Raw genomic sequence first — 25,038 nt, 5'->3', positions numbered from 1 at the left:
TGCAGAGAAAATGCGCACTTCTGCCGCCACCCAATGACCTAAAGTGTGGGTCGTCGGGTCTTCTTCGAGGATGCATATATGCATGGGTCTCGTAATCCTGTTCGATGCTGCTCGCTTTTGACTAGTTGCACTAGCTTCATGGGCTGGAAGTGTTGTTGCACTCGCCAAAAAGATGGTGATAGCATCAGCACTACCCCTCCTAGAGTTTTCAGGTCGTGATCTGGATAGCTGGAACACCAGGGTGGTGGCCTACAGTTGCTTTCTTGGCTTTAGATAAAAACTGGTTGATGGGTTTGGACTTTACTCTGGACCATTCATATTTTTACCTCCCATAATCATGTATTTTCTCTTTTTTTAATTTAATTTGACAACGATGAGGATATATATAAAATTCCCCGTCGACACATAAGTCCCCTACAGATCGATATCTAACAGAGCCTCAACCTGTTCAATGAACACTTGAGCTGAGAACACTGCAAAATCTTAACCATCAAGCAAGATTCAAGAAGCTACGACCACCTCCATCCTGCCACAAAATCCCTAGCAGAGATGTTGAACTTATCCAAGTGAGGTGCGTAGCTTTGACAAATCCGGCATGTGTATCTCTGCCTCGATCTTTGATCAAGTGATCACCGACAGCAAGTTGCGGTATGCAGTATATGCTAATAATTGGAGGGTGTCTTGTATGCCACAATAAGACATATACCCGTCCCAACTCCCAATTGTGACGTAAATAAGCTCATGCAGATAAGTCATGCTACAAAGACGTATTTGGAACCGTGCGCTAACTGTCTAAAAACAGAAAAGGGAAACACCATTTCAACACGAACGCCAGTACGCCACCACGGCCGGCGATGAAAATCTAGCCAAAAAGGAACAGCATCTCTAACATTGACAAAAGTAAAGAGATGGAAAAGGAACGGAGTGCCAGATAGAGAATAGGGCTGGAACATCTGCACGCACGACAGCAACGTGGTGCTTATCCCCCACGAGACTAGCTGCATGCAAGTGCAATCCATCGAACCCACACGCACCGCGCGGTAACGACGGCGTGCCAGCGTACGTGATCATGCACGGCGCGCGGGGCCCGCAGACCCCGCGCCTGCATTGCATGCCAGGTAACCCGGCCACCGGATAAAAAAAGGCCCGCCCCTACCAATTCGTTGCGTTGAAGCATCCGCTGCGTACGTGCAGGCCCGGGGAGGAGGGGCGGCGGCGGCGGGCGGGCGCGCGCGGTCCGCGCGGCGAAGACGACGGCGGCCGGTGACCGGCGGGCTGACCGCAGCGTACGTCCTGGCGTCCACCCCCCGCATCACGCGGGTCGGACCCGGCCGTCACACAGCCGCCGATCGATCGGGCTCTTTGACTCTTTCTTCCATCTCCCTTCGCCGTCGCGCGTGCGCTGCGCTGCGGCCGCCGAAAGCGACGCGGGCGGTAGGGCGGCCGGGCCGAGCGCGGGCGCCGGGGCGGGCACGCGCCCCGGGTGGCCGAGTGTGTGTGTCGATCGGGAGCCTAGTCAAAACGCGAGGCGAATCCGATTGGTTTAGCAAATATCTCGCGTGCCGTGCGGTTCCTCCTCGGAGTGTGTCCGCGCTGGCGTCGCGTGGACTGGCACGTATACGTACGCGGACGATGTGGGGGCGCCGTATGGTATTCGTATACGTGAGTGAGGAACACTCGTGTGGTACTGCTGTGGTGTGTAATCTTTGTGACCTGATGCCGGTTCACTGATTGGGAGCACAGCACGTACGTGGTTGATGGGAGCTGCTGAACCTTCTGAACATCGAGGTTGCAAGTACACGCGTGAGAGCTGTCTAGTTCGGATAAGCACGCGTTCAGATTGAAACTCCAACGGTATTCCTGAGAAGAAACTGCAAAGTGAGAAGCCATCATCCTCTGGACTTCTGGAGTCTTGAAGCACGCGCAAATTGAAGCTGTCGCCCTCATCTTTCCGTCGTCCGCAGCAGCAGCGCCAAATTGAGGGGATGTTTGGTTCCCTGACATGCGCTGATCCATCCGTCCTGGTGGCTAGTCGCCGCAACGCCGCCCAGATTAGTTGCACAGCGTGATTGTTGCCGCCAGCAAATCATCACGAGACAGCGAACCGAACGCTGTAGAAACATGCTCTGGCTAGGGATGGCAATGGGTGGGTCGGGGTCGGGCGGAGCTTCCGCGAACCCACCCCAAAACTCGAGAATAAAATCCGTCCCGAACTCGAACATCATTTCGGGTGACAATGTGCACCCGCCTCCGAAACCCGTAGGTGCCCCAAAACTCGAGCAACAATGACATAACAGATCTGTTCACATATAGAGTCACAGGGGCGCGGGCGGCGCCGTGACGGGGGATTTGGGGGTGCGGCCGTGCAGGAGCTGTGCGGCGCAGGGAGACGGACTAGATGGAACCGTGGAAGTGGAGAGTTATATATCTAGGGTTGTTGTTGTTGGGCTGGGCTATACCTAGTTTTTGAGTTGAAATGTACACTTCGGGCCTCGTCCCCGCTCAGTTTTGGGTCCTCGGACCCGCAAACCCGGGGGGAAACAGACCCACCCCGCCTCCATCGGGTCTAAAATCCACGGGTTTCAGATCCAAACCCATTCTGCTGTTTTTCCCAAGAACACACGGCCCAGTTAACTCCCGGCCCACACGAGCCGAAAAGCCTCAGCTCTTCTTGCTCAAGCGGCGATAACGGCAGCCCACAGGTGTGACAGCTCCTAATATCATATGTTTCTACCTGTCCTAACATTCGACCTGGTTTTGATTCAGAGCAGACCATACTTTTGGTCGGTTCTTCTTGTTGTTAAAGAAAGCCAGGCAGGCAGCGAGCCGCCCTGGCACACCTCACTTGGGTGTGCAACAAGCAGAAGCTTTGCTGGCCCAACAGGCTGGAGCGATGATGAGGATAGTCGTAGGACCTACTGCTGTTCTCCATCATGCTCGACTACTTACCCTCCTGGTTGCCAGACCGGATCTTGTCAACCGTACCACAAAACCCACTCCAACTGAAAGTTTAGCTTAGCTCTAATCATGCATGTCCCATCATCTAAGCTATCCGGAAGTCCAGTCCTAATCATGCCTCATTGCGACAATGCCTCATGTTATAGGAGTTTGTTGGTGGTAGGTCCATCAGAGATCGCCGCTGCTAGTACGTACACATCATGCTGTGATTGCACGCTGACAAGTTGACCGAAAAGCTCGCAGCTTTTCATCGGATGAAGCTTTACTGAGATTTGCAGACATGGTGGTGGCCAGGGCTGCGCGAGAGAGCCCCTGAGCCGCGTTAATACGGTGCTGTCTGTGTCTGTGCTCGTCTGCTCGCTCGTCGATCAGTGACGGTGAGCGCTGAGCCGCTGTGCACTGCAGAGAGGAGGTTGGATAGCAAAGGCAAAGCCCTGTGTCGTGTGGGCAAACCTCCAAGCATCAGGCAACAATCACTTTGGCATGTCCGTCCAAGGACAAGACCCCAAATCTCATTGGCGCCACGCAGTGCGGGTACGGGCAGAGTGTGACGTCCGCACCGGACAAAGGTATTCGATGGCCATCTAGCACCCGATGTATCTCGTCCCACTCTGCATCTACCCGGACTACCCCTCTTTGGCCAAGGAAAAATGACTGGTTACTGTGCCTTAACCACGTAATGACGAGAAGACAGCCAGATACTGAGATGGCAAAAGTGAAAGCGGCGGTGCCGATTGGCTGCGAAACATAATTAACTATTTGAAGCATTTGTCAAACTATAGTTCCTGTAACAGTAATAATAAACTGATAATCATGTGGAAAAGGGAGTCTACCTAGTTCGTCAGAGCTGGAAGAAAGCTCGGCATGACGAACAACTACGAGTGCTTGCACCCTGGGCTTCAATTCTTTACCCAGAGGCCAGAGCCGAGCAGTCTCGTAAAGAGGTTGTTGTTGCTTCGGAATTCAGGCCGTCCGAAGGTTGGTGGCCGGATTATAATTTGGCGACCAACCAAATCTAGGCCACCGCAACTAATGGACGCCAGACAAAACAAATTTAGAGCCCGAGTGCCTGACTTGGTGCAACTCTGCCATCTCCATACCAACCAGGTGTCAGCATCCGTCTCGATACGGGTGGTGGCGGGCGGCCACATGACATGCGCGCATCGAAAACGCGACGACTCCGACGCCGGCTGGACTCCGGAGGCAGGTTAAGGCTGGAATGGACACGCCGCGAGAAAACCGGCCGGATCAGCCCACGCCTCCGCTCTGGAAAAAAGTTACCTTCGGGCTTGGTTGGTAGCACTTTGCTTTAAAAAAACAACTTCACTCCATCAACTTCATTTTTAACAGCCCCATCAATTTCAACATAAATTTGTTGTACGTGTTTGGTTAATTGCAGTGCTCCAGCTCCAGAAATATGAGAACTTGCTAAGAATAGTCTATTTTATCTTTTGTGAATGGGTCCACATATCATACTCTTCTATTTTCTCCTCTCCTCTTCCTCTTTATCTTCCTCTTCCTTTTCCTTCTCTTCTCTTCTCTTCTCAATTTTAGACAACGCTACATGTATTATGAGAAATTATCTTGTGAAATGTAGAACAATCTTACTCATCAATCATCAATCGGAAATGACGATGAAAACGAATCTCATCTACACGAGCAAGCAATCAGCAGGCTTCAGCTAGCTTTTTCCTCTTTCTTCCGGTTCGCAAATCGCAAGAGCAGCATCGCGTGGGATCTCGCTCGCCCGCGGCCACATGGAGCTTGAGCTCGGCCGGTGTCCTGCAGCCCGCACGCGTCACCCTGGGGGAGCTCGCCCCCGCCGGCCTACCCCCGACCGCGCCGCCCAGGGGAGCTCGCCCCCATAGGCCATGGACACCGGTCGCGGCGCCTGGGAAGCTTCCCCGGCCGGTCATGGGTCCCGACTGCGACGCCTAGGGAGATCCCCCCGCCAGCCATGGAGGGCGCCCGGGGGAGCTCGCCAGCCGCCGAGCCTTTTCAGTAGTCGGGGGCGACGTGTTCTGGCGATTGGGGGCGAGTTGGCCGCGGCGGGCCACAACGGTAGGGGCGGCAGGGTCCAGCGGCCGGCGGCGGTGGGCGACGGTGGCCGGGGGCGGCGCGGTCCGGCGGTCGGGGGCGAGCCGGCCGCGGCGTGATGAGCGGCAGAGGTAGGAAACAACGACTAGGAGGGGATAGAAAAATTAGAAACGAACCGGTAAGTTGTGTAACCGGTAGCAATGGTGGGTAAATAATCACAACTTCACGAGGAGGTTAGAAACTTGTGTTTTTGGAGCACCCCCGAGGTACTCCACCAAAAATATGGATTTGACCCTAGCTCCACCTTTTTTCTGAAGCTGGAGTTGGTGGAGCTAGACATATTTGGCTGCGAGTTTTTTTAGAGTTGGTGGAGTGAAGCTAATTTTTATGGAGTGCTGCAAAACACTCTCTGAAAAATATATTTTTTTTGAAAAGAAGCATAGGAAAAGGTTGGGGGAGGGCTGGACGCTACACACTACACGCGACCGGAGATCTCGACAGGCAGACGGACAGCGAGACGGCACGGTGGGTTTTGCGGGGTTTCGAAGGGATCACGGGGAGTGGAGTGGAGCGGCGTGGGCGCAGCACATGAGCGGATGAGCCGAGTACAGAGACGACGGCGACACCCACGCGCATCATCGGATAGAAAAAAAGGGGAGGTTCTCGTTCTCTCCCTGTCTCCGAGTTCCTTTGGTTTCACGTATGCGTTATTTTTCTATAGTGATGCTAGCTAGCGTTGAACTGGGCGGGCACCGGGTGCTGCGCCGGTGTAGCCCGGTCCTGGCAAGCGCACCGAGGCCGAGCACGGCGCTGGCGCTGCGGAATGATGCTATTTTATGCGCTTCGGGGTGTTTGATACCTCGTGCTAAACTTTAACACCTGTCATCTTAGATGTTTGGATACTAATTAGAAGTATTAAATATAGTCTAATTACAAAACTAATTGCACAGATGGAGTCTAATTCGCGAGGCGAATCTATTAAGCCTAATTAGTCCACGATTTGACAATGTGGTGCTATAGTAATCATTTGCTAATGATGGATTAATTAGTCTTAATAGATTCGTCTCGCGAATTAGATTCTATTTGTGTAATTAGTTTTATAATTAACTCATATTTAATCCTTCTAATTAGCGTCCGAACATCCGACATGATCCTGCTAAAGTTTATCCCCTCGTATCTAAACACCCCGCCCATGCGTTTAGCCATGACTATGCTATCATCGCTGCCTTGCTGATGAGAGATGCGTGTGGGGGCACATGCAACAGATGCATCATAGGTTCTCTCTCTGAAAAAAATTAAAAAAAAAAGATGCAACGTAGGCACAGCACAGCCGCTTAAACTCTTCTTTGTTTAAATTTGTTGTTTCTTTTTTCTATCGTGAAACTTGTCATTTTAAGAAGGTTACATATGAATCCGCAACAACGCAACAACGGAAGTAAAGAATCCATAACGGGAAAATGTATCAATTAATTGACAAAGAGACCCTACGGTCTACCACCCAACCCCGGGCGCGGTTATATGTTATCAGAGACGATAAATCTGTGTTTATCACCTTCTAATTAGCGTGTCTATCCACCACACACGTGCATGGATTGTTGGACCACTTTCTCCCCGCTTTCGAGATGCATGCAACAATTAGTGGAAAGAAAATGCACTGTGCATGCAAGAGTTAGTGGAGAAAGCATGCATTCAAAAAATGACAAAAAATGGTGACGTGGCCCATATGTATGCAAATCTAAAAATTAAAAAATTCATAACTCCTAAACCGAACATCCAAATTAAATTTTAGTTACACCATTATGTTTATTACGACGAGATCTTCAAAACAAGACCCCACTTGACTATGTTTGGACAATATTTTAAAAAATACTTTTTAGCATACGGATTAATTAGATCTAACTAATGCAAACAAATACTTGAACACCACGAACGAATTTCTATTTCCTGCGACAAAAAATTAAACATGATGAAAAAAAAGGTACAATACGAACAATATATATTGAACATCACGAACATTTAAATAGTGTAGTGGTAGCTCTTGAATGTCCCATCTAGTAGGTCACGAGTTCGAATCTAATCTCCTGCGTAATTTTGCCGAATTCAACTGTGTATTGGACCGGTTGAGGAAAAAGAGAGCCAAATCAGTCTTCTATACGCGTCGAACAAATCATATGAACCTATAGAACAAATCAATTATACATGCCTTACAGAACAAAATGTATAAACAAATTGTACAACTCAAAGAACAACAATTTATAAATCTAGAACAATTTATATAAACTTACATGACAAAAAGTTGTGCACATCGAACAAATTGCACGAACTCATATAATAAAAGAATACACCTAAACAAAACAATTTACTATCCAAAGGAAAGTTAAAGGATAAAATAATACGAAATAGGTATATTGTATTCACTAATAATAAATTAAAAAAGAGAACAAAAAGAAGAAAAAAATAATAGAATAATCAATAATAATAAATAAATACACCTGAAATAAAATTATATAATCTGACGGAACAAAATAGTAGTATACATTGAACAAAATAATATGAACTAAAGAATAAAAATAAATACATCCGGAATAAATTATACAAACTGACGGAACAAAACAATAGTATACATTGAGGAAATTATACGGACTTAGGGAACAAAATATCTGTGCGTACGTCAAACAAATTGTAGAAACTCACAGAACAACGTATTTATACAGAACAAAAATATCAAATGACGCAAACAAATAAGTATGCATCTTGAACGTATGGCTCAATATGCAATAAATAATTCTACGTGTATAATAAACAGAACTATATCGTTAACTAAACAATTGTACAAAGTATTGTACACCACGAAAAAATTATGTTGTGTCAAAGATTTCTTCAATCATCATGAACACACAAAAATATTTAAGGAAAGAAGAAAAAAATATAGTTTGATGAATAGTTCAATAATAATGGAAGATATGAGTATCTGCAAGAAAAAAATAATATAAAAGGAGGGAAAAGAAAAAAAATTATAAAGTTGAGATAAGATAGCTACTCGAGGAACACACAAAATTAATGAAGAAATTATGTAATAAAAAATATACACATGGTCATAAAAATACAGGAAAGAACAAATAAGAAAGGAAAAGAGAATATGGAAAAAGGAGAAGGGATGAAAATAAATAGATAAATAAAAGAGAAGAAAGAAAAAAAGAATAGACAAAGAGACAAGAAACGGAAAACGAAAACAAAGAAAATAAAGAAAAATGAAAAGGGAAGAAGAAAAGTAAGTATTAAAAAGGTCCACAGTTTAGATAACTCACAAAGCATTGAGTAGTGTAGTGATAAGTCATGGTTGTTTCATAATATGCGTCGTGAGTTTGAATCTTGTTGCATTGAGTAGTGTAGTTTGAATAACGGGCCAAGCAGGACGAAGTCCGGGTGGAAAAAAAAGTCGAAATTAATCGGGCCGTACGGAAATAAGCCTAATCAATCGGCTTGGACACGGACGCCATCGGACCGCAGACGCGACACCCGATGAATTTGTCACGCACACGATGTATAGTCGCGACACCTGACCCACCCACCCCTTGAAAATTCTATACATGAGAGTTTTGGCTCATTGTCACGAATAATGGTAAATAAAAAAAATGTCCAATATAAACAGATATAGCGTTAGGAGAAAAATTGAAGTATGAGATCACTCGATCAATTTGGATGGGTTCGAGGCGAGTTATAATCGCACTGGTTGGACGTATTCGGGGATAGGAGCTTGGGTGCTCTTTCTTTCCCTCTTTCTTCTCTTTCATAATCACTTGTTTCCATCCATACTCTCCTTTCCGGTTAGTCTATACTCTATACTCTATACTCTTAAGTTCTATGGCATTGCTAGACACTAGCAAAGGGTCGTAGCTGTTTCCGGTTGGAAAATCTCCAGCCTTGTCTATTCCATGCATACTTCTTCCCTTTTGAAATATAAAATATTAAGCATTTAAATTTTATTTCCAAATATAAGTTATTTTAGGCGTATTTAGATAATTACTCATTTAATTGTCCTCTAATTTGGCTGATCGGTGGATTAGTTGGAGTGGACTTATTGTTTTCCCTGATGCCATCAACACAACTCTCCACGTTATAATTAACTCGGGGTAGGGGTACATGCATCTTTTGCGAGTGAAGTGTCTCTTTATTATATTTTAGGATGGAGGAAATATTTCTCTTTGATTCAACCCAAAGGTAAAAGACATGTTTTAGTATGCTATAAGTGAGAAAGATAACATAAATCGAGGCAACAATGAACTGGTAAAATTATTTTTTTCTTCATTAACTTTGGTTTTTATTATCAAAATTGTTTTGGTTTTAACTTTGGTTTTTATTATCGAAATCGTTTTGGGAGAAACCATCAGCATTGTTGTATTCTTTTCTACAAGCAGTATGCGCGCGCTAACCACTTAGTAATGGATCATGACCCTTATGCCTCCTTCACAATCCAACTTAGCCCTATCTATTTTTAGTTTAAAATCATATTAATTTATGGCCCGGTCCTTATTGAGCCTGATCTTTAAATTTGCTAGGCTAAATTAGAGGGCCGTTTACCACCCTACTTAATATACATTGCGAATTTTCTCAAAAAAGTAAATTGGTCAATGATTGCTCTGCCAAAACTACTCGGTACCGACGAGTTCGCGGGAGATTCATATCTATAGCACATTTCCATTAACACTTTCCGTAGCACAACATTATCCTGGTTGTCTTTCAGCCTGCTGACAGCGAAGCACTCATGCGTGCGACAGCGAGAGCAGCGGCTGCACAGTACGCAGCAGAGGCAGAAGGGCATTTCAAAAGATTTTAAAAACCCACGGCACAAATTAAAAAACGAACCGGTAGAAGCCAAACCAAATCTTTGTTTTTTTACACTTCGCTTTTCCCCCTTCCTTTCCACTAAAAAAACACTCGCTCGCCCAACTCCACCTGCTTCCTTCGCTTCCCCTTCATCCCCACTCCACCAAACCCTCGGCGTCGGGGGGGAGCAGAGCAGAGCACAGCGGAGCAGGAGGTGGCGAGCGGAAGCAATGGCCAATGAGTGGCGGTGGTGGTGGTAGCGCCCTCCTCGCCTTTTCTCCCCGCCCTCTCGCCCTCTGGTTGGTGCAGCGGGTGGGAGTGGGGGGAACTCGCGCTGCCCCCGTCGCTTCACGGGCACGCCTCCCTCGCTCGGATCTGGGCCGCGCGCGCGAGATCCTGAGCTTCGGGTTCGAGACTTCCCTTGCTCCCGTTGGGGATTTTTTTCAGGTCGGTTGTTGCATGCTGGTGGCGCTGAGCTCGTGCTGATTTGTGCTTGATTGGTTTGGTGGTGGGAATGGCGGCTCAGGCGATGGAGCCCGCGGCGGCTGCTGCGGGAGAAGGGCAGCGGTTCAAGCGGATTCCGCGGCAGGCGTGGTCGGGGAACCTGGAGCTGGATCCACTGGTACGTCTCGCTGGCTCCCTGCTCGTAGCCCGGGCTGCCTGATTTGGTTGTGCGAATGCTGGTGTTTGTGGGATTTTGTTTGTGTTTTTTCGGATTGCCGCGGTGGTGTGCAGTCAATGTGGCGCGATGGAAGCACGATGTGTTTGAAATGTGGTGAAATGATGCTCAGGATCTCAATGTCATGCCTCTTGGTGGCTAGGGTTTAGGGGTTTCTGAATGTGCTCGCGCTTCCGTGAGAGCTGAGGAGTGTAAATTGATGGCGGTGCCACCAAGTGGTGCACTGCTGTGAGCTTTGTGTTGCTGAGGTGAAACCTGCATTGTGGTTCTCAATTATTGAATCTTACTATCTTAGTATTGCTTGGATGCTACTGTTGGGTTATCTGTGTTGGGTAAGTAAAAGCTTTGCATGGTTGGTATTCAAATGTCATGTTATTTTTTTTTTGCCTTGGCGCTATTCAGGCAATTGTTTCTGTGAACCGACCATTTTGGCAGCTAAACAGGGGACTAGGTCATGCCTTATTTTTTTCATTGTCGTGTGCATGGCATTCTGCGACAGAATTATCCAGCCTTTTCAAAACTTACTAGGCGTTGTGCATTATGCTCGCGCATGTGTATTGGCCCGGTGGGGTGAGTGGGCTGCTAGGCAGCAGGAAGGAGGACCAGGACTTGTCGCGATGCGAGGTGACACCTATGCAGCTTGGGTACCGATTTTTGAAAAAAAGTGTTTTAGTATGGTCCATCATCCGTTGCTATTAATTCGTTTCCTTTTATTATATTTCCAATGAAATGATGCTTGATTTTAAGAGTTCTAGGTGATATAAAGAGCTAAGTGTGTTTTCATCCAGAAAAATCTGAACACTCTTTTCTTTCAATTTTTCAGCTCAATGAAAACTTAGATCAGTGGCCACATCTAAATGAGCTGGTACAGTGCTACAAGGCTGATTTTGTGAAGGATGATGGCAAATATGGACGATACGAGAGTGTTGCACCACCTTCTTTCCAGAATCAAATTTTCGAGGGACCTGATACTGACATAGAAACAGGTAATCCATTATGCTTGTGGCTGAATGCCTGAACTAGTTTCACATGCATCTTGGGAAAAGTTTTATATTCTTGTTCCATGTCACAGAGTTGCAGCTTTGCAACGTTAGGCATTCCAAGCCTGAGGATGCTACTGAAGACGATACACCAAGCACCTCAGGGAGGCAAATATATGAAACCGAACCATCTGCTTCATCTTCAAAAGTGGTAAGGGCATGCTTTCTGGATTTCTATCCTGGGTATATTTTGTCATGTGCTTTGCCAGGTGCCCAGGTTTCTGTTTTGGTGGCCTCTCCATTGCAGTTTTTCTTAGTGCCTTTATAGTGGGCTCTTTACATTGGATAAGAATTATTTCATGCTTGAGTCTACCTTTTCGACTGCTTTCTGATTTTTTTTTGCTTCCCTTGCTACAATTTTCATTGATGGAGCTATAACATTGTTGGAAGAAATTATTGGTAAAAGCAGTCTAAGCTTCTTGAACTAACAAAATGTGTTTTTTTTTTAAAAATAATAGCTTTGTGTAATAATGTTCTCTCCAAGCTATTGCAACCAGTAGCAATTCTCATCTTGATGTTGGGCATTAACAGTATATTATCATCTTTGTTTTCTCAGCACTGTAGTCTGTCACCGCTGCCAGCATATGAGCCTGCGTATGATTGGGAGAATGAGAGGTCTTTGATATTTGGCCAAAGGGTGCCAGAAAGTCTCCCTGCAATTACCAACAGGTTGCTTCAATATGCAGACTAAAGCATCGCAGTCATCTTCTTTTACTTTTCCCATTTTCTTTGGTACTCCGAGAAATGTTTATTGTTAATCCTGTTTTAAATTATTCCCTGCTGATTACAGTGGCTTGAAGATAACTGTCAAGGTACTATCTTTGTCATTCCAAGCTGGATTAATTGGTGAGCAAAACTAGAATATTTTTTTATATTGCTTCTTAACTGCTGAACTGTAATGTATCTTGTTTATGCTTCACAGCACAATCTTAACTTTCTGTTTTCACCATCTATCCTATCATGTGCAGAGCCTTTCAGTGGAACGATTTGCTTGTACAATAGAGATAGAAGAGAAAAACTGTCGGAAGACTTCTACTTTCACATACTTCCAACAGATATGCAGGATGTAAGCGAACTGCATTGCTTCCTTTTGTCTCTTCTTTCCATTTCTAGGATATTCTTCTAATGATATGTACACATAGAGACAATTGTAGCTTGATAACTATGTTGAAATTCCACTTTGATGTAATTTTCTTTCTTACCGATCATTTAATTTCTATTGGACTTAACAGGCTCAAATTTCCTTGGATCGTCGAGGCGTTTTCTCATTGGATGCCCCTTCACCATCAGTCTGCCTCTTGATTCAATTAGAAAAAGCTGCTACTGAAGAAGGGGGAGTAACACCTTCTGTTTATTCTCGTAAAGAGCCTGTAAGTAAAAGAATCATTCTTCACTGTAATACTAGTGTTGTGCTCCCTAGGTCGACTGTCTGTTCTCATTATTCCTGCGTTCACTTTTATGGCAGGTGCACTTAACTGAGAAAGAGAAGCAAAAGCTGCAAGTCTGGTCTCGAATCATGCCTTATAAAGAGTCATTTGCATGGGCTATGATTCCTCTGTTTGAAGGCAACCATGCTGGTGGTCTTGGTGATGCTGCTTCTCCTAGCAGTCCTTTAGCACCGAGTATATCAGGATCCAGTTCTCAAGATAGTATTGTGGACCCTATTTCAAAGCTTACTTTAGACGGAAAACTCAACCATTACTCAAGTGGAAGCTCAGTTATTGTAGAGATATCAAACTTAAACAAAGTGAAGGAAAGCTATATAGAGGACTCCCTCCAGGTAAGGAGCAGCTCTGCACATTCAGTTCACATTTGTAATTTGTCATGTTAAATAGTTGATTCTTTTGTCACCTGTAGGATCCAAAACGCAAAGTACATAAACCGGTGAAAGGTGTACTGAGATTAGAAGTGGAAAAACTTCATGATGGCCACCATGATGCGGATAATGTTTCTGAAGGTGGAAGCATGGCCAATGATTTGAATGATGCTGGTGACCTCAGTAATGGCAGATGCAACAGGAGTAGCTTTGATGGGATCCGCAGTTCTGTGAATTCTAGTGGCGTTGCCCAGAAAGATGCTCATCACAACGGTAAAATTTCTAGTTGTGAGAACAGTGACAGTGTAAGTGGCTGAGTTCCTTGTCTGCCTACGTTTGTTTCGCAAACTTGATATAGGATAGCACTTATTTTTCTGTTAATATGTGATGCATTCTTATGTCATTCATGTCATTCTGCTTACAGGATATGCACCCTTTCTTATTGCAGTTTCAAGCTTTTGACTTCCGGATGATGACCCGAAGCGAACCATTTTCACAACTTTTTCATTGTCTCTATGTGTACCCGTTGACTGTTAGCTTGAGCCGCAAAAGAAACCTATTTGTAAGAGTGGAACTGAGAAAGGATGATTCTGACATCCGTAAGCCTCCATTGGAGGTTTGTTCTCAATCATTTCATTCCTCTTGTTGACTGTTGCTGTGTAGTCAACATTCTTATCCATTAGAGATGTGGGATTCCAGGCTGTTCATCCTAGGGAGCGGAACACAATGCTACAGAAGTGGGGCCATACGCAGATTGCTGTTGGAACAAGAATGGCTTCGTACCATGATGAACTTAAAATCAGTCTGCCTGCTCTTTTGACACCCCAACATCATCTTGTGTTCACATTTTTCCATGTAGATCTCCAAATGAAACTTGAAGCACCGAAACCAGTATGCCTCTTGTTCCTTATTGATATGGATTATGCTTAGTTGTCTATTTTGCTGCTGTCTAACATGCTGTTATTACTTCAGGTGATTGTTGGATATTCTGTACTTCCACTTTCGACACATATTCAGTATGCATCATCTGCTCATTTTTTTTATGTAAATCAATAACATTATTATAGTCTTATAGTCAATTGCCTCATATACGAGATCACATTCCCATTCCGAGCCATTGCTGTTTTAGCCTTCTAACTTGGTCAATTTATGTGATCCATGTCTAATATCATGTAATATCATGCAGTTGGTCTTGTTGGTGAATAGATGTTCCTCACTAAAACTTATGGACACTAGTTTGTATGATGTACTCCTTCCATTTTTTCAAAAAATTCTAAGCACGTCTTATTAAAATTATTTGAACCATAATCATTGGATTTTTTTTTTTAAATTTGTTAATAACATTTTTTATGCAACGGATCTTCATATGTTGTGTATATTAGTTGTAAAACTTTCTACACAAGCAAACATCTATGTAAGATCGGAGGGAGTATCATCGATCATGTAATGGGCCGTGATGTAACTACAGTACATAAAGATATCATGGTGAATTCCGGATAATCAGTTCAGTACTTAAATTTGTTTTGTAACTAACAAAGCAACGCAGCAGTGCCATGATTTGCTAATATGGCTCTGTACTGTATGCTATACTTTAATATTTTAAAAGGAAGTTCGAATGGAATTCATATGCAACAACTCTTCTGCATCTAATAGGTTACTTTCGGATGTATCCTTGCCAATTTTGAGAGAGCTTGTCCCACATTACCTGCAAGAAAGTGGAAAGGTTTGCTTCTTGATGTGTTTCTTTTCCTGTTTCTTTCACCTTAATCAGAGAAATTTTCCTCTATGGAAGTACATTTGTGGTACTAAATCCTTTTTGAAATTTCAATTTTTATACAGGAGAGAACGGACTACCTGGAGGACGGAAAAACTGTTTTCAGGCTGCGTTTAAGGCTCTGCTCGTCACTGTTTCCAGTTAATGAAAGGATAAGGGACTTTTTTGTCGAGTATGACCGCCATACCCTACATACAAGTCCCCCTTGGGGTTCTGAGCTTCTTGAGGTAACTATTCTGCTTCTGTCTGACTTAGGGTGGAGCTATTTGTGTTTTTGCTTTTATGATTAACACAGAAGCTAGAGATTCTGCTTTTGTGGTGAATACATGAATTTATATTTTTCTCCTTATACCATTCTAGGAAGACTAAGGTTTTAAGATGGTTATCAAATTTGCTTTGTAATTTATTTTCCACAGAAAAGTTGCTTCGTAGTATTACTTTTGCATGACTTTTAATGCTAAAGGTACTTTGCAGTAATACCAGTGTTGTATATCAACTGATCTTGGGATGTGATTTTTGTAGGCCATAAATAGTTTGAAGAACGTCGAATCTACTGCATTGTTACAATTTCTGCAACCGATACTCAATATGCTGCTGCATCTTATTGGTGATGGCGGTGAGACCCTTCAGGTTGTTGGTTCGTTATGTGCTTACCTTGTGCATCATTATTTTTCTCCTTCTCTAGGCACCACAATTTTCTGGACATAGATTATAGCAGACTATACTGCATCATATATATTTGCACTTAATATTCCACGCTAAGGATGTGTATGGCTACGGCATTATTGTTTTGCAGGTTGCTGCATTTCGAGCCATGGTTAACATTTTAACCCGGTAATTTTCTGTTACCTTGATTGGTTCAAGCTTACTACTCCCACTTTTTGTTATGCTAGTTTCGTTATTGAGTGCTAGCATTCCATGCGCATTGAACTTCTCGAATTTCTATTCTCTGATTTTTGGAAGGCCAAATATCTGCCGGAGCAAAACAAAACCAAGCCTCTGGACCAAGGGTGTCATTTTATTGGAAGCCCCATCTTATGCATGTATTCCATATAATTTATTTTCTTCTCATGGATTGTAGTTACTAAAGAGGTGAAGCACTCACATTCTGAGTAAACTGTAAAAATGGTCCGTCCATGTTACGTATTGGAATGTTTTTTTTAGAATGTCTATAGGAATGTTGCATGTGTGCTTCAGGCATCAGGACCTCTCACCTTTTTTTTTGGGTAGCACAAAAAATTGTGAATGGATAATAATATTGGCTCAAATTTACTAATTCTTAGTTGACTTTACTAATATTCATTCAAGCTCTTTTTTTATTCCACTTGCAAGTTACAGCTAAAAATGCGAGAAGTTGTTAAGCTTTAAACGGTATGGTGTGTACTTGTCTTTAGATGCATATTGCACAAGAATATGGTAGCAGTGCCCTCTTAAGACGATCTTAAATCTGGGGGATTTAATTTTTTGGAAATTATGATTGTTTTTCCTATAGCATCCATCTTCCATTATCTATGGCGCAATAGGAAGTAGGAAAACTGCTAATTTTTTGTTTGCAACAGCTCAGCGCTAATGAGTCAGGATCATGCTTGTACCTTAAATTGAACTATAGATGATGCATTTTTCTTGCAGGGTACAGCAGGAGTCATCAGATGGGGCTGAGAGAAATAGATTTCTTATTAACTATGTTGATTATGCTTTCGATGACTTTGGTGATCGGCAAGCACCTGTGTATCCTGGTCTGTCTACTGTGTGGGGAAGTCTTGCTCGGAGTAAGGTTAGCCTGGATTCTTCGGTTTGAGCAATCTTTTATTATGAACTTGGTTTATCACCAATACGTCTTTAACTTTCTATACCCTCTTTGTTGCTGGCTGTTATTTGTTTTCATCTCCTAGCCTAACCCAACTTGCTTGGGACTAAAAGGCTTTGTTGTTGATTATTTTCATGTTTGAATTGTATCTGCTGCATAGAAGACCCTGGCAGCTGGCAAATTACTGTTAAAATATCTCAGCTCTTGAATGATGCCATGCTAGCACTACCATTGTTTGATTGCCAGTACAGCGTTGAATTCTGTGATTGTAACATTGTCCTGATTTTTCAAAAGGGCTGGAAATCAGATTCTCTTGTACTGCTGTTACGCTGATGAATAAACACTCTGCTACGGGTTTCTTTATACTGCTCACTTTTGTTTTTTTACCTTTTTGCTGCTGCTGTTCTTGCAACTTCACCCTATTTTGATATATATTTTTTTAAATAATTTCATTTATTCTGAAACATCAAGAGGTGTCTGTGCTGTTCAGCCAGCTTCTTTTAGAAGGTGTGCATGTTTCTACAACTCTTCTCACTGTTTACTCTTGTTTTCTAGGCTAAAGGTTATAGAGTTGGTCCTGTATATGATGATGTATTGGCAATGGCTTGGTTTTTTCTGGAGCTTATTGTAAAATCAATGGGATTGGAACAAAGTCGTCTCTTCTACCACAACCTTCCACTAGGTAGAATAGATTTTAATGTTTAATAACTTATTTTAATTACATATGCATTTGATTCTACAACAACCGATTGTTTTCTGCCATGATCTAGGTGAAGATGTCCCACCACTACAATTGAAAGAAGGTGTCTTCAGGTGCATCATGCAACTCTTTGATTGCCTTCTAACTGAGGTTCATGAGCGCTGTAAAAAGGGTTTAAGCTTGGCAAAGCGCTTGAACAGCACGCTTGCTTTCTTTTGCTATGATCTTTTATCAATTATTGAACCTCGCCAAGTTTTTGAGCTGGTAAGTTGGAAGCCATTAAAAGTTTGTGCCCTCCTGGTTCCTTATTATTTAGTGTTTTTTTTTGAATTCTCACTGTTTATCCCCAAACTTGCAAAAACAGTCATGCTTTGCCTCAACCTTCAGCAGAAATCTCCGTACACGGAGATGTTTATATGGCGCTAAATACAAATATATCTATTCTTCAGGTTTCATTGTATATGGACAAGTTTGCCGGAGTTTGTCAATCAGTCCTCCATGACTGCAAATTGACATTCCTGCAGATAATATGCGACCATGATCTATTTGTTGAGATGCCTGGGCGGGATCCCTCCGATAGGTAATTTGTTTCTTATGTAGTTCATTGTTAGCATATTGTATTTGCAACAGCTGTTGAGTGTTGACAATGCTTAGAGCAACTCCGACCCCCTCTCATCCCGCCTCCTATCCTAAGTTTAGGAGAGAGAAATGCAAAAAACGGCTCCAACCGAGCACTCATCCGGTTTCTAACTTTGAGAGAACTCTCATCCAACATCCTCGACCTCCCGCATGCCACATGTAGGAGTTTCCGCTCCCGCCTCTCATCCGAGCGAGAGGCGCAACCGCCGGGCTTCCCCTCTCCCAGCCTGCAGCCCTAGACAGAGCGCCGCCGCGAGATCCGACGCTCCGCAGCCCAGCCATGCGCGCCATCGCTAGAACCCGCACGTCGCTTAGGTCCTGCGGCACCCCAGGCAACAAGGCTGTGCTGCTCCGCACGCCACACACATAGCTCTGCGGCGCGCGCCTGCACCATACAAAGCGCCCATGCCACAGCCTCTAGTCACCATCATCCACCTTCCGCTAAGCCCAGTCCATTGATGCTTGAATCGAATACAACAAGACACCACTGCCAGTTGTCAAAATTAGCAATCAAAACCACATATCCCACAAAATTGATTCGTCCCCCAACTTATTCACCTCCTTGCAATTCCATTTCGATGGTCTCCACTACCATTTGGTCCAGCAGTCCCGCCGGTGAGATCCTGGGTGGAGTTTGTGGCTGAGGGATAGAGAAGCCAGTGAAAGCGTAGTTTAGATTTACGCTTCTATCTTTGCAAAGCTGGATGAGAGGTCTGTTGGAGTTCATTGTGAAGTAGGAGAGAGAAACTGGATGAGAGGTCCTCATTTGGGTGGAATAGGAGTCCAAAAGTAGTAGGTGGGTTGGAGTTGCTCTTATTGTTTTCCATATTTTCTTGATGTAAAATTTTTAACTGTCTAGCTAGTGAAGTTTTGAAAGACACTACCAAATTTGTTTTAATAGACCAAATTTTTTTTCGGTGCAGTAATTCTATTCAGATTCTCTAGTAAGTAGTGGCAGTGGGATTCTAAGCTTACTAATTGATCTTTACAATTATTTTGTTTAGTGTTGCACATGGATCATCAATCCTGTGTCTGCTCTTTAACACCTCTTTAACAATCATATACAGATGTCTTGATTTTGTTCCAGGCCAAGATACCATCCATTTACCATCCTAAATGGCATGCACCCAAACTTTAACACCTCTGGCCGCAGTCATACACTGAAGTTTTTATACCCTTAACATGAGAACAATACTACTAGATTCATTGTAAAAAGTATCATTAAAGTCTTTCGTGTATTATGGTAAATGGTTGCACAATGGATCATGTCTATGTTCTAATAACAAATAAAGAACAAAGGTAGTATCTTGAAATTCCAATAAAGAATGCTGTGAATCTTATTGATGGCTAGCATTCTGCTGTTATTTTTTTCATGCTCCATTTTCTGGGGAAGCGTTTAAACTAAATATCTTTGTGTTTACAGAAACTATCTCTCGTCAGTTCTTATTCAAGAGATATTTCTCACCTTGGACCATGATGATTTGTCTCAACGAGCGAAGGTAAGGACCTCAATTCTGAGAAAATGAATGGATTGTTGTTGCCACACTTAAGTCAACCTTCCATGCTCACTGAAATCCATTTCAAAATGTCTAAATTTGTGATAGGAAATAACTCTTTACTTTGTTTTGTTTTGCAACCCTTGCAGGCTGCTCGAATTTTAGTTGTCCTTATATGCAAGCATGAATTTGATGCACGTTATCAAAAAAGCGAAGACAAGCTGTATATTGCTCAGTTGTATTTTCCTCTTATAGGGCAGGTACGTGTCTTGCACACTTCAATGCTAGCTATCTTGTAGTGATATCAATAATCAGTATGCTACTCCTTTCGTTCAAGAAAAATACGTTATTCCAGCATTTAGTATATATAATATTTTGATTCTAAATTTCTTTGCTTATGAGAAAACACTCTTTGTCTCAGATCCTTGATGAGATGCCTGTTTTCTATAATCTGAATGCTGTTGAAAAGCGTGAGGTGCTAGTTGTCATTTTGCAAATCGTGAGGAACTTGGATGATGCAACTCTTATCAAAGCATGGCAACAAAGCATTGCTAGAACCAGATTGTTCTTCAAACTTCTTGAAGAATGTATAACCCATTTTGAGGTCAGTACAATATTCTTTTGAGTTTTTAGAATGCTGCAAGTATCTTCAGTATTGCCTTGCGCTTCTACTGCTCCTCAACAGAAACAACAACGGCAAAGCTTTTTAGTCCCAAGCAAGTTGGGGTAGGCACTACTTAATATTCTGTTAATGGTCGGCTTTGGCTTATTGTAAGCTCAGATTATCGATGTCAGTCATATTCAGTATCGTTTCAGTCGATTGATTGTAGTATATCTGAATGCGACTTCAATATCAAATTATACCTGTTGTACTTTGCACGCATGGATGTTCCATGAAACTAAAAATGTAGTAAATGCAGATTTAAGCTATCAAGTTTGTGTGATAGTTCAAATTACGCTAACTCATCCTGTTTAAATTGGTAGATTAGCAAATGACAATATTTAACATGATGATATCGGATATGGTTAAATAGGATCTACATGTTTTATTTACTCTTGGTCATGGTCTGCTTTGTTTCCATTGAACCATGTAAATTCTCGATAGTTTATTTGAAGCTAAGTTATCTTGAAATGCTGTGTGCAGCACAACAAAACTGGAGACAGCATGCTACTTGGTGCTAGTTCTCGGAGCCCTGATGTTGAACGTCCAGCATCCCCAAAGTACTCAGAACGATTATCCCCATCAGTTAATGCATATTTGTCAGAGGCTTCAAGGCATGAAATAAGGGTAATTTTTCTCACACTACCAGGCTTCCAGCCCTAGTTTTCTTTAACCGTTGGTATATTCTCAGGGTATACATTTTTCATATCAAATATGGCCCTATTCGAGACATTAGGCATTAATCACACTCAAATCATGCTGGCTTTCGTGGAGTGCCCTAGTTTTGGGTAGGTTGAGTACTCTTTGAGTCCTAGAGCATGTACTGGACCACACACTGGTCAGGATCGTTGCTCGGTGATTTTTTTGGTGGCAACTGGCAAACAATCTAGTGCTTTAAGGACATTGCTGTAGGTGCTTTCTGCTAGCCACCTGAAACCATTTGTGGCGGATGAGTGTACAACCATTTATGTCATGGCCACTGTACTATAGCTTCAGGAATTGCATGAATTCTCTGAAAGAATGGCGACTAAAGAATTGCTGGTAGAATCTGATAAGAAGTTTCCTGAAACAATAGCATGTCCCTATATCTTAGGTCACCCTGAGTGCCTTTCAAAATGCTGTTCCTTGTCTGGTTACAGCATGTAGGGTTTACAGAGGAAGAACCCTGGGCTGGTTATGCTGCTTTGTTAAATTTTTTAGGAACATTTAGAGGGACTTGAAGGTGTTTGCTTTGAGGCTCCCAAAATAGGGAATAACATTTATTAGAATGATGTCTATTGAGATTGGAGCCTTACAGATATGATGAAAATGTTGCATCCCCGTGCCTGCAACAGTGGAATTGAGCTTGTGTCAAGCAAACAAATTGTTTTAGCCACTTTTCATGAGCATATACGTCCTAAAATGCTGTGAAGAAAGTGCTCCTTAATTGTAACCAATTTGTTATTAGTTATTCACTTGTTTGTTTCATAATGATCACTGTTATTTAATGCAGCCTCAAGGAACACCAGAAAACGGATACATGTGGAACAGGGTTAGCCCTCAGCTAAGTTCCCCTAATCAACCCTATTCATTGAGGGAAGCACTCGCTCAAGCGCAATCTTCAAGAATTGGGTCAACCGCCAGGGCATTGAGAGAGTCTCTACATCCAGTACTAAGACAAAAATTGGTATGTTTTATGTATACAATAATCTGTGTTGTTGTGGGTTGTGTCTTTCTCTCTAACATGAGAAAATTCCTACAGGAACTTTGGGAAGAAAATCTCAGTACTGCTGTGAGCCTGGAAGTGTTAGGAATAACCGAGAAGTTTTCAGTCGCTGCAGGCACTCGAAGCATTACTACTGATTATGCTAAGTTAGATTGTGTAACATCAATCTTGATGGGTCTTTTGTCTAGGAGCCAGCCCTTGGCCTTTTGGAAAGCTTTCCTTCCCGTGGTTTATAATATATTTAATCTCCATGGCGCAACACTTATGGCAAGGGAGAATGATCGCTTCTTGAAGCAAATTGCTTTTCATCTTTTGCGGCTTGCTGTTTTCCGAAATGATTCGATTAGAAAAAGGGCTGTTGTTGGGTTGCAGATTCTTGTTAGGGTAAGCTTCTTAGCTAAATTGTAGCTTTATATGGTATTCAACTGAATGATCCTGATATAGATATTCTTGTGGTTCTAGAACTCGTTCAACTATTTCAAGAACACTACGAGGCTGAGGGTCATGTTGACGATTACTTTGTCAGAATTGATGTCCGATGTGCAAGTGACTCAGATGAAATCTGATGGTTCTCTTGAAGAAAGTGGCGAAGCACGTCGCCTTAGGAAATCTCTGGAGGAAATGGCTGATGTTAGAAGCAAGGATCTGTTAAAAGATTGCGGCCTCCCTGTTACTGCATTGGAGGCTGCTCCTGAAGGTTCCAATGATAATAGGTGGTCTTGGGTAGAGGTGAAGCATCTGTCTAAATGTCTTGTCCAGGCCCTTGATGCTGGTCTGGAACACGCCCTCTTGGTAAGCAAATTTCACCAATGAATGCTACTGTAAAAGAAATTAGATTCTCGTTCACAACATCAGCACACAAGTAATTCCAATATGCTGTGTTGCTGCTTTTCTCTTTTTGAGTCCTCTGACAACTTACAACCTGTAAATCTAAATGTTTCTTGTAGGGTTCTGTAGTGAATGTGGACAGGTATGCGGCTGCCGAGGGTTTCTATAAGCTAGCTATGGCTTATGCGCCTGTTCCAGATCTTCACATTATGTGGTTGCTACACCTGTGTGATGCACACCAGGAGATGCAGTCATGGGCTGAAGCAGCACAATGTGCAGTTGCTGTAGCTGGTGTGATCATGCAGGTTGTGATCTTTGCTCCAGCACTTCATTTTATTTCAGTAATCTTGAAATGCCATGTATGGTGTTTTGTAACTTATGAAACTTTCTTACAGGCACTTGTTGGAAGGAATGATGCTGTGTGGAGCAAGGAGCATGTTGCTTCACTGCGTAAGATTTGCCCTATCGTGAGCACTGATGTGAGCGCAGAAGTGTCTGCAGCTGAAGTTGAGGGATATGGTGCATCCAAACTAACTGTGGATTCAGCTGTCAAGTATCTTCAACTTGCCAACAAACTCTTCGCACAAGCTGAGCTCTACCATTTTTGTGCAAGCATCCAGGAACTCATCATTCCTGTGTATAAGAGTAGAAGGTCTTACGGACAGCTAGCCAAATGCCATACATCACTCACAAACATCTATGAGTCAATTCTTGAGCAGGAGGCCAGTCCTATACCATTTATTGATGCCACGTACTACCGAGTTGGTTTTTACGGTGAGCGTTTTGGTAAGCTCAATAAAAAGGAGTATGTGTTTAGGGAGCCACGGGATGTACGTCTTGGTGACATTATGGAGAAACTTAGTCATACATATGAGGCTAAAATGGACGGCAATCACACCTTACACATCATTCCAGACTCAAGACAAGTCAATGCTGATGAGTTGCAACCTGGTGTCTGCTATTTACAGATCACTGCTGTTGATCCTGTGATGGAGGATGAGGACTTGGGTAGCAGGAGGGAAAGGATTTTTTCTTTATCTACTGGTACTGTACGTGCACGTGTGTTTGACCGTTTTCTTTTTGACACACCATTCACAAAGAATGGAAAAACACAAGGTGGCTTAGAAGACCAGTGGAAGAGACGCACAGTGCTTCAGACAGAGGGTTCATTTCCTGCTTTGGTGAACCGCCTGCTAGTTACCAAATCTGAATCTCTGGAGTTCTCGCCTGTTGAGAATGCGATTGGAATGATTGAAACAAGGACAGCCGCATTGAGAAATGAACTAGAAGAACCACGGAGCTCTGAAGGTGATCAACTACCAAGGCTTCAAAGCTTGCAAAGGATACTCCAAGGAAGTGTGGCTGTTCAGGTAAAGGCTTCTCCGTTGCAGAGTATTGGAAACGTTTAGCAATTTCTACTGTTTCCTCAATTTCTTTGTTATTTTATGTTAAGCTAATTCTTTTGCTGTTGTGATGCAGGTCAACAGTGGAGTATTAAGTGTGTGCACAGCATTCTTATCTGGTGAGCCTGCGACTAGGCTCCGATCACAAGAACTGCAGCAGCTCATCGCTGCATTGCTTGAATTCATGGCTGTCTGCAAGCGCGCAATCCGTGTGCATTTCAGATTGATAGGCGAAGAAGACCAGGAATTCCACACCCAACTCGTCAATGGGTTCCAGTCACTCACCGCTGAGCTGTCTCACTATATCCCTGCTATACTCTCGGAGCTATGATAGTACTGTAGCAAGCTGGAAGTTAGGTAGCACGTGAATGGTTGTTCATTCTTTCAGTCGTCGGTCCCCACCAAATGTCCATATTTCCGTTAGCTTTGGTTGTATAGTTAACTAGCCTTTTGCTCTGCACCGTTTTGACGTACGGAGTCCCGATTTTGGAGTGTAAAGTATGTGTAATCCTTAGTGTTACGTGTATGTCACCGTGGTGTTTGTTGCAGTTTGCTCACTGTACTAGCAACGAGGACAATTACGCTAGTCTTCTGGAGTGAAATATGGTGCCTGGTGTTTTTTTTTATCTTTTGTTTTCTTGTGGAAATTAGCGTGCTTCCCAACAATT

The 25,038-nt window shown here is 43.2% G+C and overlaps 1 protein-coding gene across 5 annotated transcripts; it reads left to right on the top strand.

Moving 5' to 3' along the window:
• The first annotated feature begins 9,915 nt into the window (after nt 1–9,915).
• On the top strand, nt 9,916–24,996 carry LOC117836688 (guanine nucleotide exchange factor SPIKE 1). Of its 5 annotated transcripts, none has more exons than XM_034716158.2 (31): nt 9,920–10,269; nt 10,349–10,444; nt 11,325–11,487; nt 11,574–11,692; nt 12,098–12,210; nt 12,332–12,387; nt 12,510–12,607; nt 12,774–12,911; nt 13,007–13,321; nt 13,399–13,662; nt 13,806–13,973; nt 14,057–14,248; nt 14,330–14,373; nt 15,011–15,080; nt 15,197–15,358; nt 15,654–15,761; nt 15,928–15,965; nt 16,761–16,905; nt 17,494–17,620; nt 17,709–17,902; nt 18,088–18,218; nt 19,701–19,776; nt 19,923–20,033; nt 20,195–20,377; nt 20,918–21,061; nt 21,927–22,100; nt 22,176–22,523; nt 22,602–22,931; nt 23,087–23,272; nt 23,363–24,337; nt 24,447–24,996. In XM_034716158.2, the coding sequence occupies exons 1-31, from the start codon at nt 10,060–10,062 to the stop codon at nt 24,699–24,701; spliced, it is 5,733 nt and encodes a 1,910-aa protein (XP_034572049.1). In that variant the 5' UTR covers nt 9,920–10,059; the 3' UTR covers nt 24,702–24,996. The 5 variants fall into 5 exon arrangements, with proteins under 5 accessions (XP_034572046.1, XP_034572050.1, XP_034572047.1 ...); XM_034716157.2 differs by having other exon boundaries at nt 13,782–13,973; XM_034716155.2 differs by having other exon boundaries at nt 9,916–10,269; nt 13,782–13,973; nt 21,927–22,523; nt 23,087–24,337.
• The last annotated feature ends 42 nt before the right edge of the window (nt 24,997–25,038 follow it).

Source organism: Setaria viridis, chromosome 9 (assembly GCF_005286985.2).
Source record: "Setaria viridis chromosome 9, Setaria_viridis_v4.0, whole genome shotgun sequence".
Classification (NCBI taxonomy): Eukaryota; Viridiplantae; Streptophyta; class Magnoliopsida; order Poales; family Poaceae; genus Setaria; species Setaria viridis.
The sequence above is the reverse complement of the archived record's forward strand: the minus strand, read 5'-3'. Positions and strand labels throughout refer to the sequence as shown.

What these genes read in the sequence shown, in the direction of transcription:
- LOC117836688 (XM_034716155.2), top strand. Translation starts at nt 10,060, where the DNA reads ATGAGTGGCGGTGGTGGTGGTAGCGCCCTCCTCGCCTTTTCTCCCCGC. An exon ending in CTGCTTCATCTTCAAAAGTG is followed by an intron (nt 11,693 to 12,097) that starts GTAAGGGCATGC and finishes TTGTTTTCTCAG; the next exon opens with CACTGTAGTCTGTCACCGCT. An exon ending in ACCTGCAAGAAAGTGGAAAG is followed by an intron (nt 15,081 to 15,196) that starts GTTTGCTTCTTG and finishes ATTTTTATACAG; the next exon opens with GAGAGAACGGACTACCTGGA.